At 31.8% G+C, this 15,176-nt stretch overlaps 1 protein-coding gene across 1 annotated transcript; it reads left to right on the top strand.

The window, feature by feature from the left end:
• Nucleotides 1-2,232: 2,232 nt before the first annotated feature.
• Nucleotides 2,233-14,959, top strand: LOC127726777 (phosphatidylinositol phosphatase PTPRQ-like). The gene is made up of 6 exons (XM_052234232.1): nucleotides 2,233-2,251; nucleotides 3,318-3,509; nucleotides 3,935-4,036; nucleotides 6,245-6,420; nucleotides 7,158-7,356; nucleotides 14,772-14,959. Exons 1-6 carry the CDS (start codon nucleotides 2,233-2,235, stop codon nucleotides 14,957-14,959), a joined length of 876 nt encoding a protein of 291 aa, XP_052090192.1.
• Nucleotides 14,960-15,176: the final 217 nt, after the last annotated feature.

Here is a 15,176-nt window from a genome sequence, read left to right as displayed (position 1 = left end):
AACAAAATGTTTGGGTTGCGAATTATAAGGAGTAAACACATTTTGTCTGGAGGTTATTTGAAAATAATTCATGCAAGCCATAGATTTATTGGAAATTTTTAGCTTTTATTAAAAGGGTGAAAATTACATATAGACACAAACACATTCATCTTAGCTTCAGTTCTTTAAATTACCTTATTTGCATGTCCTTTCAGAATTGAAATAATTTATGCAAGTCATAGAATTGTTGTCATTTTCACATGTTCTAGGGGGGCGTTATATCACTAACACTCGGTATAAAATTTGAAAATATGTTACAGCCCAGACCATGTGAAAGTTTCCAACAAATCTGTGTCTAGCATGAATTATTATTTGATTTTATTACTGATAACCTGAATATTGTCAACAATATTTCACTGTAAAATGTTTTGACAAAAAGACAGAAGTAGGGTAAACTTATAAAGACCCTTAGTCATTTGGTCTCTGGTGTCAGAAGAGTTGTCTTCTTAGAAATCATACCACATCTTTTTATTTTTCTACTAAATCCATAAATTTGAAACACAACTTATTTAAATATTAATGGATTCAGCCAAGGATTCTATCATGCAAAAGGCTGTGAAGTGTGAAAAGAAAGACATTGTGGGTTAAGGTGCTGAGATCAAGGATTCAAATAAGAATAAAAAAAGACGTTTTCCATAATATACAAAAAAATTGAAGTTCTTAAACCAGATATGTTATGCACAATTAATATATGTCATTACTGATATTTGATTAAATCAAATGATGAATGTAACCTGAACAATTTTAGCATTTTATTTGATAGATTTATGATAATTTTAGATTTTCAAATTAAAGAGATGAAAAGGGTGGCTTTTATATCTTGAATGCAAAATTAAATAACCTGAACTTTCAAACAACTCCCAGAAAATGAACTTTGATTGGTTTGTTGAAAGGGTTTATTAATAAAATTTCTGAAATAGTATTGTAAGATATGACAAGAGTGTTTCTTAAACATTACAGTAATTGAGCTCAAAGTTTTGAATCCAGCTCTAACTACAAGATCAGAAACCTTTCTAGAAATAGAGTGGATAGCCCCAGCAGCAACAGGTGCCATAGAAGAATTCAAATATCAAGTAGACTCAGGAACTATTGTATCTGTCAACACGAAATCAATAGCTAATATTACTGGATTGACTCCTGGTAACATGTACACAATTAAAATTATCTCTGTGGATACAAACAGTAGGCCAAACGAACAGACAACTTATGTTGAAATCCGTTATGCAACAAGTTAGTATTGCTAAAATTTACACTATAAAAGCACCTCTATTTGTGTTGAAATATTTTCTTTTATTTCGGGGATAATAACCATAAAATGTGATCCCAAAGAAAATGTATACTGTCCATTGTTATCTGCAGAATGCATTTTTCCATTATGAACTTTGTCATAGGTATACAAATTGGGGAACAGGGATATGTTGAAGTGAAATCTGGTTATTTTTTTCCCCATTTTTATCTCATCTGACCCAAAGGGCCAGTGCGAGCTATTACATTGTATGCTTGAAACAGTCAATCTGATAGTGTGTGATTGTGCAGTACAGGGATAGAAATTGTTTCCAGTGGGTTGCACTTTTTAATGATCAAATTATTTTCCTATATTGTCTTTCAGAACCTGCAGCTCCAGGACCAATCAAAGCTGACAGTAACCTTTTAGTAACCAATGGACAGATAACAGTTAAGTGGAGTTCTACAGGAACCGTTGCTCTGTACACTGTTACAGTTAGTGAATTAATTACAACTCCTTTGAACACCAGTAATACTGAACGTGTGATATATAATGCAAATAATGGAACTAGATATACACTGAAACTGGTAGCTCATAGCAATGGATTGATAAGTGATGAATATTCAGAGGTTTTTAGAACAGTCATTACACGTAAGTGATCTAGAATAATTAATATGAAGAAAAGACGGGTGAAATATGAATTTCACAGAAACACAAAAACACAAATTAACCAATACAAAAAAGTTACTGGTTAATATATGTATAGTCATCAATACTACACAAGTATTTGTAGAATATGTCTAGGTTTAAGTGCCCTGACAAACAAAAAATGAAATAAATTTAACAAATCATCAATCTTTAACTTTGAGAAAATCAAGATATTAAGATGTAACCAAAGGTAACAAAGTAGTGACTATTTTACATCATTGTAAACTTAATTCTCAATGTCCTGCATGAGTATATAGTACATGAGGAAAAAAGACAGAAGTAAAAAATGTATGTGCATTTTGACAGAGGTTTCATGAATAACATTCTTTAGGTACTCAATCATGACCAAAAGTTTTTAAAGTCAATGTATAAAACATATGAGACTATATAAAAACTAAATTGCCTAAATAAAACAACCAAAACAGTCTAGGTCAAATTTGCCTGAGGGTGTTGCAACCTTAGTTCTTTCTCAATTCCATATTAACTTTACGAACAGGAAATTTGTTACAACCAAACGTAGCATAAGAATTATGCCAATACGAAATGATACAAAAATTGTAGGATGAGAGAAACCTTAATAATTCAGAAGTTAGAAGAGCTACAAATTCATATTATACAAAGTTATAACATATTCATATTATATGAAGTAAAACAAATTCACTTTTAATCAATTAAACAGACATGACATTTCAATATATTCACTCTTGTTTCTCATTAGGAATGATTGAAACCATATTTTTGATATTGAAAATTATCTTAATGTTAGACATGCCATATAATCGGGTAAAAAGAAATGATGTTTTGATGGGCCAGGAAAAAGATGAATATTTTTTTTTTAATTCTGCATGTGACTTGACTGTAAGTATATTTCTCTCCTAATATTGCTGTTCAATTAAAATTCTGCCCAAATGGCAGTTTGTTTTATCAAATCAACCTGTTCAACTGGTCAGAAATGTTAACCAATTGCTGTAGAAAACTAAAGTCAAGTCATCAAAGTGCAAGGTGATAAAGCATACCTACAATTTTATAAATTTAGAAATGTTTAGCTTCATTTTGATATCAGTGAAGTGGAATTTAAGTTTAATAGGATTGTAAGTATGCTTTATTTTTTCACCTTGCACTTTGATGACTGTGGTTTTCTACAGCAATTGGTTAAAAAAAATTAGCGGTTGAACAGTTTGGTTTGATAAACAAATCGCAATTGGGTTAGAATTTTGAATAAACTACAATAGGTGAAGAACATTGCACTTCCAGCCAAGTCGCAGTACATGGGGGTAAGTTTGTTATAATATAGCATAAAGATTTCATTTACATGTATATACATTTTGACACTTTATTTTTTTAGAACCAAATCCTCCAACAATACAAAATTGTGCAGAAATAGTATCCACTAGTATAGATTTAAAATGGCAACCACCTGCACTACCTAATGGAGATATTCAGTACTACCTGATTGACACTTTTGGTCCATTTCCTCCATCACAGATCAATACATCAACTAGTGTTCTCACATATAAAGTTGAACCTCTGCTTGCAGGTATCTGTTAGACTAACTGCTAAATGAACCAACTTAGTTTAAATAACAATGAAACCTAAATACCCTTCTATCTCATTTAAGGTCAAAATTTAGTAAATTTTAAGATAGCCTATCAGTAAAATTGATTTCGCCTGGCCACTTTATTCGGATTTAATTTTTTAGACAGAATTTTATTCCCTTTAAATATGAAAGGCTGATTGTTCATTATTTAATTAGTGATGTGCAGTGCCAAAATAGAAAATTAGAAAAAAATCATGAAACAAAAGTTTTGTTCATTGAGTAACTCACAGTATTTTTTTGTACCTGTACATAGTAAATGCAACCTTAACCTTTCACAAATGTAATTTGACTACCTGTTAAAGAAATTAACTAAAATATACTTAATAATTATAACATCTTATAATGAATCTACAATTTTTTTGTAGCAAACCAATATTGTTTCATAGTGAAAACAGTAAATGATGGACCTGATAGCATTAAAACAAGCGGCAATAGTAATCAGTTGTGTTGTAGAACAAAAGCAGCTTGTACGTATATTTATCATTTGAAATAGGTTATTCTTGAAAAGTCAGGTAACTCAAATAGCTGGAAGAGCCATTATGTTTTATGCACCTGTTTATATTATTGTTTACTGTCTGTCTCTGCTGTCCACATATAATAGAAAAAGGTCAGAGAAGGATTTGCATGTCGCAGACTTACTCAAGTATGGTTATATTCATTTATGAGGGTTAGGATGGGGTTAACAGAATAAATACTACAGAAAAATTGCCCCAAAAATTAAAGAATAGAAAAAAATAGGCAAAAAAAATAAAGAATAGAGAATAATGGGATGTTAAAATATAAAGAATAGAGAATGATAAGCAAAATTTATAAAAAAAAAGAAGAGAAAAATAGCTTAAAAATTTTGAGAATAAAGAATTGGAGGACCCCCCATTCAGACCCTCATTTACCTTTATTTATAAAAATATTGACAGGATTGGTAGAGAAAAAGTAACTTTAAACTTAAAAAGTTTTCCAATTTTTATGCCCCAGCCGTAGCGGTGGGGGCATTAAGTTTTACCCTTGTCCGTCCGTACGTCCCAAAATTGGTTTCCGTTCTCTAACTTGAGTTTGCCTCAACCAAATGTTATGAAACTTATACACAATGCTTATTACCACAAAACACAGATCAAGTTTGAATTTTGGTGGCGTCACTTTAACCGTTCTAGAGTTATGCTCCTTTATAAATGGAAAAATTGCAAAATTTTTAGTTTCCGTTCTCTCACTTAAGTTTGCCTCAACCAAATGTTATGAAACTTATACACAATGCTTATTACCACAAAACACAGATTAAGTTTGAATTTTGGTGGCGTCACTTTAACCGTTCTAGAGTTATGCCCCTTTATATATGTAAAAATTGCAAAAATTTTATTTTCTTCTAAATATCAAGTAATTTTTAAAATTGGAGTTATCTTCCTTTGTCCATGATTATAGTTGAATCAACTACAATCAATGCTTTATACAATGCAATGTTTAATTTTGACTTCCACTGATAAAACACAGATCAAGTTGAATTTGGGTAGTGTCTTTTTAACCATTATTGAGTTATGCCCCTTTATAAATCGAAAGATTGCAAATTTGTAGTTTCCATTCTGTAACTTAAGTTTGCCCCAACCAAACATTATGAAACCTATACATAATATTCATTACCACAAAACTAAGATCAGGTACAAATTTTTTGTTTCCGTTTTCTAACTTTAGTTTGCCTCAACCAAATGTTATGAAACTTATACACAATGCTTATTACTACATAATACAGATTTAGTACGAAATTTGGTGGCGACACTTTTACCTTTCTTGAGTTATGTCCCTTTATAAACATAAAAATTGCTGAATTTTTCGTTTCCGTTCTCTAACTTTAGTTTGTCTCAACCAAATGTTATAAAACTTATACACAACCGTTTTGGAGTTATTCGTGTTTACAAATAGAAAACTTGCTGAATTTTTAGTTTCTGTTCTTTACTTAAGTTAGCCTCAACCAAATGTTATGAGACTTACACACAATGCTTATTACCACAAAACTCAGATCAAGTTCAAATTTGGGTAGCGTCACTTTTACCGTTCTTCAGTTATGTCCCTTTATAACTATATGATATGCAAGCGGGGGCATCATCTGTGTCCACATGTGGACACTATCCACATTTATTTTATTCTAGAGTTATTGGACCATCAGATTTAACACAAGTTTGCTTGGATTAATTAACTTCCAACTGTATATTGTTGTTAGGATTGGAATATGTAAGCTCTTACAATTTTTTTTTTTATTCTCATGCATCTTAATAATTAAGTTTATTCCTCTTAAACAGATTTCATTAATTGGTTGTAGTAATATACATGATATAAGTTACTGTAAATTCAGAAAGTATTGTGAGGTTTTTATTAATGCGAATAATGCGACTTTGTGAATATAGCAATATATATGAACTCGCATTCTGATATCTGATACATATATCTGTATGCAGATTTTCCTGATAAAACAATAATTAATATCGCATTTTTGATCATTTTTCAAAAATCGCAATAATTTCTGAATTTACAGTAATAATATAATGAGTAACAAAGGATACATTTGGATTAGATACATGTTAAATGTGGAAAATAAAATGCAGAGTTTTTTTCATTATTTCTATCCAAAAAAAGGTAATCAACATTGAAACAAGTTGTCATTCATTGATACTTACCTTTTTATTTTACAGCATCAAGTGAACCAACAAGTGTAATAACCAATGTTTTGTCAAGTAGAAACATTTCTTTTTCATGGAACTATCCTGATAATCCACAAGGAGATATATTTGGTTACCGTTTACGTCTTAGAGTGAATGATATATGTCAGGTGGAGATCATATTCTTCTGTACTGATTGTCCTAACACAGTAAGTCATACAGCAGAAATATACGTTTTTAATATGCGATTTTAAAACCTAAATATGAACAGATACAATAAACTTTCTTTTAGAATGGTTTAATTTTATTTCCTAGCAAGCAACACTAATAAAATATATTCTCAATTTGACTGATTTGAATTTAGATTCCCAGCATTTTGAATTAAATGAGCAAGAATATTTTATGCCATGTAATTGGAATGCAACACACTGGTTCAGAAATGGACTTTTTTGATGCAGACATCTTAATGTAATGATTTTACAGTTCTTTTTATTAATTCACTAAAGACTAAGAAAGTTAATAACTTTCAACATGGTCACAAAAACATAACAACAATAACAATAATAATACTTTATTTTTAAACACTCAGACACATATATACATGTGTAACATGAGGCAAAATACATAATCATATTTATGGTTGCTACAAAACAATGTTAACATAATCGTATATATTCAAGAAAGTATAATTACAATATTTTAACTAATTTGTGAATAAAGATTGATAAGCTCTTCATAGCTTTAATATTATAAAATGAAAGCAGCCCCTTCATTTTCCTAGACACTTGGATACCTTTGGTAGCATTTGAATTTCTTATATTTTCAACAATAACAGACTGGCAATCAAATAGATAGTGAAATTCATTTCCAATTGACAAGGAGTAGAGATAACAGTATTGACAATGTATGTATTAATAAGTAATCATTTATATTATTTGTTTTACAGCATACCATTACGCACAAGGATTGTGGAGATGATAAACAAAAACAAACAGTAAATCTTAATAAAAACCAAATAAATACAACCATCAGCTATGTCGTTGAGCAATTATTACCGTACACTAAGTATGATGTGTGGATTACAGCCTATAATGCAGCAAATGATGGAATGAGACATATATCTGAAGTACAGACAATATCTGAAGGTAAATGTTGCACAAAGTTTAGCTTATGAAAAAGCTTGCCAGTCTATCTTATTTATTTATATTTAAATGATTATTACAATAAGTCTTGTCCTTGATTTCACAACTTTATCGATCCCAAAACAAGTCCCCCTTCAGTAGTTGCAGTATACTTTTCAAAATGTTTTGTAATTATTAAATTATCAGACTTTTATGACTTATATTAGAGTGTGAAATCTTTTTTATACGACCGCAAAAAAATTTCCGGTCGTTTATTGGTATCACTTCATCATCATCGTCATTCATCAGCGTCGTTCCAAGACATTTGGTTTCCAGACAATAACTTTAGTATAAATAAATAGAAATCTATGAAATTTAAACACAAGGTTTGAAACCACAAAAGGAAGGTTGGGATTGATTTTGGGGGTTATGGTCCCAACAGTTTAGGATTTAGGGGCCATAAAGGGGCCCAAATAAGCATTTTTCTAGTTTCCAGGTTTCCAGACAATAACTGGTGCAACAGGTTATGGATTTCTCTGAAAATGTACCACAAGTTTCCATACCTCAAAGGGATGGTTAGGATTGGCTTTGGGGGTTATGGCTCAAACCGTTTAGAAATTTGGGGCAAAAAGGGGAAAAATAAGGGTTTCCTGGTTAATGGACAATTGCTTAAGTATTGGTCTTTGGATCTTAATGAAATAGATATTGGACCATTAATCATTATATAAGGGATAGCATTTGATTGATTCATGATATTTTACAGTATATAGAAGAGAACAATATTTTTGGATTACTGCTCTTTATTGATTTTGAGAAAGCTTTGATTCTTTATGTTGGGACTTTTTGCTATAAGTATTACAATTTTTCTAGCTATTAGTATTACAATTTTTTTCATATGCTGAATTTTACTGTGTATTTGGTTGTTGGTCCCATTTTCTAATTGGTCCGAATTTTGGCCCTAAGGCTATAAAATTTGTTTTGTTTGATTTAATTAACATTAAATTTAAAAGATAATATTTGAATTACCTCCCTTACATTGCTTTTAAATCTAGTAAAGTTGTTTGCTAGTTCTAGTATGAATTATTTTTTAGCTGTTTCTAGAAACACCAAATACTGTGATGGAAGTATATATAATATAATAATAGTGTGTATCAAAGGGTTCAGTGGTAATAAATTTGTTTATTTGTGATCAATATCATTTGTTTGGGTTTTTTGACATTAAGAGTTACCTCCCTTACAATGGTTTTGTTATAAAGAAATGTTGTATTGTCTTGGGGTGATAGCTGTCAATTTATTTTTAGGAGTTACTATTAAATGCTGATGAAGGTATATTAATTTTAGCCATGATTATGGAGGTCATTTTCTATTTTAATACTGTTATGATGTATTTAAATGGGTTTTTATGGATGCAAACTCCATTGGAAATTTGAATTGAGATTACGACTATATCTTAAGGGAAATTTTTCTCCTCAAGATTTCAGAAATTAAAAAGAAAATTTCTTAAATAAAAATTTTTTTTGGCAATAAAAAAAGGGCGTGGGGGTAAAAAAAACGACAACAAAAAGAGGGGGGGGGTCAATTCGCAACAGCATAGTGTATTGCACAAAAGCAAACAATTGAATATAAATTCAAATCATATAACCAATTCTAAGTTCTTTGACTACAGTTATTCTGTGTCAGAATAAAATTGAGAATGGAAATGGGGAATGTGTCAAAGAGACAACAACCTGACCATAGAACAGACAACAGCAGAAGGTCACCAACAGGTCTTCAATGCAGCGAGAAATCCCCGCACCCGCAGGCGTCCTTCAGCTGGCCCCTAAACAAATATATATACTAGTTCAGTGATAATGAACGCCATACTAAACTCCAAATTGTACACAAGAAACTAAAATTAAAAATAATACAAGACTAACAAAGGCTAGAGGCTCCTGACTTGGGACAGGCGCAAAAATGCGGCGGGGTTAAACATGTTTATGAGATCTCAACCCTCTCCCTATACCTCTAGCCAATGTAGAAAAGTAAACGCATAACAATACGCACATTAAAATTCAGTTCAAGAGAAGTCCGAGTCTGATGTCAGAAGATGTAACCAAAGAAAATAAACAAAATGACAATAATACATAAATAACAACAGACTATTAGCAGTTAACTGACATGCCAGCTCCAGACTTCAATTAAACTGATTGAAAGATTATGTCTTCATCATATGAATATCAGGCACAATCCTTCCCGTTAGGGGTTTAGTATCATACCATCATAACATATATGAGAAGAACATAACCCGTGTCATGCCAACAACTGGTTTTTAAATAAATGTGTTTAGTGCCGATGCAAAGACCCTATAATTGAATCAATATTAACGCCAAAATATGCAATCTTTAATGACCTGACAACAGTATCGTAACTATATCCCTTCTTAATAAGTCTATTTAAAGGTTTTGTTAGCTTCAGAGGTGAATACTGACATTTTTGTGCTTTATAAAGAATATTTCCATAAAAAATTGGATGTGAAATACCTGAACGTATAAGAAGTCTGCATGTTGAGCTATATTTACGAATGATGTCCTTATACCGATGATAAAATTTAGTAAATGTTTTGACTAGTTTGTGATATCGAAAACCCTGGTGTAATAATTTTTCAGTAATACATAAATTTCTCTCGTTAAAATCTAAAACATTGTTACATACACGAGCGAATCGTACAAGTTGAGCTATATAAACACCATAAGATGGTGACAAGGGAAAGTCACCATCTAAAAATGGATAATTAACGATAGGAAATGAAAAATCATCTCTTTTATCATATATTTTAGTATTAAGCTTTCCATTAATGATATAGATATCAAGATCGAGGAAAGGGCAGTGGTCATTGTTAGTATAAGCTTTATTTAAAGTAAGTTCAACAGGATAAATTTCTTTAGTATACATACTGAAGTCGTCATTATTGAGACCTATTATGTGTCAAATATTTAATTACAATCCAAATTCAGACCTGTACCAAGCTCGAATATTGTGTCCATTTTTGCCCCAACTGTTCAGGGTTGGACCTCTGCGGTCTTATCCAGCTGCGCTCGGCGAAGCAATTTATTCCTCTTCCTTGCAAAATTGGCCTGGAGCTTTTTATTTCAACTCAATGAAGTCGACTCGCAATCTTGGCAAGAGACTTAATTTTGGGACTCTCCTTCTTTTTCATACATATTTATTGAATGTAATAAAAGTTATTACAAAAATATATTAGCTCATCTGGCCAAAAAGGCCATGTCAGCTTTTGCAATTAATTGGGGTCCATTGTTATCTTCCGGCATCTGGCGTCCGTTGCCTGTCCACCGTTGTCTGGTGTCTAAATATTTTTTTTAAAAATCTTCTCCATAACTACTGGGTCAAATGTTACAAAACTTTAACCGAATGTTCTTTGGGTATCTATTTTAAAAAACTGTGTCTGGGGATTTGATCAATCAACAAACATGGCCACTGTTTCAACAAAAAAGGTTAAAAAGACAACCCAATTTGGAGTTATTGCCCCTGAAATGTCAATTTTTGATATATTTTACAGTTTTTATGCCCAATCCTTCATCAGAGGGAGCATTAAGTGTTACCCTTGTTCATCAACGTCCGTCCGCACATATGTCCAAAAGTTGGTTTCTGTTTTCATAGCTTTAGTTTGCCTCGACCAAATGTTATGAAACTTATTACCACAAAATACAGATCAAATTTGAATTTGGGTGGCGTCACTTTACCCTTCTCGAGTAATGCCCTTTTATAACATTATATGCAAGCGGGGCATCATCTGTTTCCCATGGACACATTCTCCATTTATTGGTTATTATTTTGAAAGCTATAACAGAGAGAGAGAAATTTTAATCAGTTAAATTGACTAGACTTTGATACTATATCTGCCCTTGAATTTTACTTGATAACATTTTTGTTCGCTTTGGAGATTCCGTATATCGTCAAGTTATCGGAATTCCAATAGGGACTTACTGTGCACCACTTATTGCGGACCTGTTTTTGTATTGTTATGAGTTACAATTTATGACTAAAATCAGCAAAGTCCCATCGAAACAACATCTGATACAAAAATTTAACAATACTTTTAGATATTTGGATGATATATTGGCTCTCAATAATGACGACTTCAGTATGTATACTAAAGAAATTTATCCTGTTGAACTTACTTTAAATAAAGCTAATACTAACAATGACCACTGTCCTTTCCTCGATCTTGATATCTATATCATTAACGGGAAGCTTAATACAAAAATTTATGATAAAAGAGATGATTTTTCATTTCCTATCGTTAATTATCCATTTTTAGATGGTGACGTTCCCTTGTCACCATCTTATGGTGTTTATATAGCTCAACTTGTACGATTCGCTCGTGTATGTAACAACGTATTAGATTTTAGCGAGAGAAATTTATGTATTACTGAAAAATTATTACACCAGGGTTTTCGATATCATAAACTAGTCAAAACATTTACTAAATTTTATCATCGGTATAAGGACATCATTCGTAAATATAACTCAACATGCAGACATCTTATACGTTCGGGTATTTCACATCCAATCTTTTATGGTAATATTCTTTACAACGCACAAAAATGTCAGTATTCACCTCAAAAGCTAACAAAACCTTTAAACAGACTTATTAAGAAGGGATATAGTTACGATACTGTTGTCAGGTCATTAAAGATTGCATATTTTGGCTTTGATATTGATTCACTTATAGGGTCTTTGCATTGGAATTAAACATATTTATTCTAAAACCAGTTGTTGGCATGACACGGGTTATGTTCTTCTCATATATTTTATGATGGTATAATACTAAACCCCTAACAGGAGGGATTGTGCCTGATATTCATATGATGAAGACATAATCTTTCGATCAGTTTAGTTGAGGTCTGGAGCTGGCATGTTAGTAACTGCTAGTAGTCTGTTGTTATTTATGTATTATTGTCATTTTGTTTATTTTCTTGTGTTTCCTATTCTGACATCGGACTCGGACTTCTCTTAAACTGAGTTTTACTGTGCGTATTGTTGTACGTTTGTTTTTTCTACATTGGCTAGAGGTATAGGGGGAGGGTTGAGATCTCAAAAAACATGTTTAACCCCGCCGCATTTTTGCGCCTGTCCTAAGTCAGGAGCCTCTGGCCTTTGTTAGTCTTGTATTATTTTTAATTTTAGTTTCTTGTGTATAATTTGGAGTTTAGTATGACGTCCATTATCACTGAACTAGTATAAATATTTGTTTAGGGGCCAGCTGAAGGACGCCTCCGGGTGCGGGAATTTCTCGCTGCATTGAAGACTCATTGGTGGCCTTCGGCTGTTGTCTGCTCTATGGTCGGGTTGTTGTCTCTTTGACACATTCCCCATTTCCATTCTCAATTTTAGAACACTTAAGATCTACAAATAAATCAACTTGGCAGAAGCCTTTTTTAAATGACTTTTACCCTTTTTGTATTTTTTTATGAAACTATAGTTGATAGTGATAATCTTTTGATAGTAAAAATGTCCAACAAAATAAGATCTGCAAGAAAGTGAATGTCAATGGATTGTCAATTGACCCCTTATAGGAGTTGATGCCCTTGAAAGACTGGTTTTACTCATTACTGGAGTTTTTTGCAGAAACCATTATTATAGACAAAGAGAAATTGAAAATAGCAAAAGATCTTTAATAAGCACAATAAGATCTACAAATAAGTCAAACATGGCCAAAATTTTCAATTGACCCTGTTAGGAATTATTGCCCCTGAATGAGCATTTTTACCCATTTTATGATTTTTTTTTTTGCAGAAACAAAGATAGATAGAGAACATCAATAAATATAGCATTCAATCCTCCATTATTTATTTCACTAATCCAGGAACATAAATCTTCCAATTGAAAATCACTAAAACAATTTGCTGTGATCCTGTCATGTGCGTTGTGGTAATCTGAATTTTTTGCAACCTCTTTAAAAGGTTAACTCTCTTGAGCAGTCATTTTTATATGCCCGTTTACGGGACGTATTATGGTATACCGTTGTCCGTCCGTCCGTCACGAACATGTCGCACATTAACTCAAAAACGCTTTAAACAATTTGAATGAAACTTTGGTGAATTGTTTTTTTCTTTTGATGTGAGCTGCCTTTCGTTTTTTATAAATTTTTGATTTTACTTTTCTGAGTTTTGGGTTTTTATTCATTACAAAAAGGGGGATTTTCCAGTTTTCAAACAATAACTCAAAAATACTTTCAGCAGTTTTCATGCAACTTTGGTAAATTGTTTATATCTATAGTTGTAAGCTCCCATTTGATTTTTATGAATTTTAGATTTCACGATTCTGAGTTGTGGGATTTTTATCATAAAAAAGGGGTGATTTTCAAGTTTTCTGACGATATCCTTAAAGTGCTCTGGGCAGTTTTCATTAAACTTTGGTGGCTGATTATATCTATTAAGATAACCTCCCATTATTTTTTTTTATAATTTTCTGATATAACATTGAGAAGTTATTGAACTTTATTCTTTGAAAACACGATGGGCGTATCATGGCGCAGCTGTTTATTAATACTTCCCATGAGTGACTGCTTAATACAGGTTTGACTGTAAATAGCTTTAAACTGTAAACAGTCTGGAATGTTTCATCTGACCTTGACCTCATTTTCATGGTTCATTCGCCAATGTTAAATTTTCCTGGTTAAGTCTGTTTGTTAGATGCTATAAGTAATAGGTCAACTATATTTGGTGCACAGAATGATTGTATGGTGTACTTATCTGTCTGGCAGAGTTTATCTGACCTTAATCTCATTGTCATGGATCATTGATAAGTTATGTGATACTTGTAGTCAAACCTTTATCTTTAAGACTTTTAACATAAAATCAATCATGGTCAAGGAGGCAGGCAAGACAATTCTGCATTTGCACTCTTGGTTTTTTGGCCTATTTTCTTGAAAAATATGATAAAAGATTGAGACAAAATTCGATCAGCAAGACCAGACCAACAAATTTGAAAATGCAAATGACCAATATGACAACTTTTAATTGACTTTTTTCCAAAGGAAATCCAGATGTTTTGGGGTTGGATATTGGATAGAAGGCAAATGGGCGGTTCCATTTGTTTCCTACAACCTTAGCATTCCTATTTTAATATGTTGTTACTGATGACAAAAAGGAGGTCAAGTTTGAACTAGGAACAAAGGCTTCCTGAAATCTAATTCAACCTTCATGTGAGCATGTGTTTACTGTGCATTGTGTTTCACATCCGTTGCTTCTCAACCTCCTCTTTATTGAAAACTTGGGGGATCATTTGAGGAATTGCTCAAAGTACATCTTCTTTATCTAAGAAAGATATATGGGAATAGATTGACAGCCATATATATTATTGTAGATATCGCCAGTAGAGTTTTGACTTTTCTAATATGAATATGCTTATCAGTTATTATATTTTGTTTTATTCAGTTCCACAGAAGCCTTTGAGTGTAGCTGCCTCAGTTGTGAGTTCAAGTGAAATAACAGTAACATGGAATCAGCCAGCACCAAGACCAGGAGTTACAACTTATCATGTTAAAGCCTATGAAGTGGTAAATGGTGTGGATAAATTTGTCAAAATTTCTAATGTTTCAGGTTCGTATTTAAATTTTCTTTAATATAAAATGATTCCTGGATTAAAATTTGGTAACTTATTTGGAAGTCTTAGAATGATTTTCCTATATATTATCATTGTAATTTGATTAACATGATTAAGCAATGTTTATATTTGTAAATGACACAAGAAGCATACTCATGGAAAATTAATGTTATTTTTATATGTTTGCAGTTAGTTTTATATAATTTGATGGAGAAATGAGGACCAAAAGCGGCTGT

The sequence above is a fragment of the Mytilus californianus genome, unplaced genomic scaffold, assembly GCF_021869535.1.
Source record: "Mytilus californianus isolate M0D057914Y unplaced genomic scaffold, xbMytCali1.0.p SCAF_18, whole genome shotgun sequence".
NCBI classification, from domain to species: Eukaryota; Metazoa; Mollusca; class Bivalvia; order Mytilida; family Mytilidae; genus Mytilus; species Mytilus californianus.
This window is presented reverse-complemented; position numbering and strand designations above follow the sequence as displayed.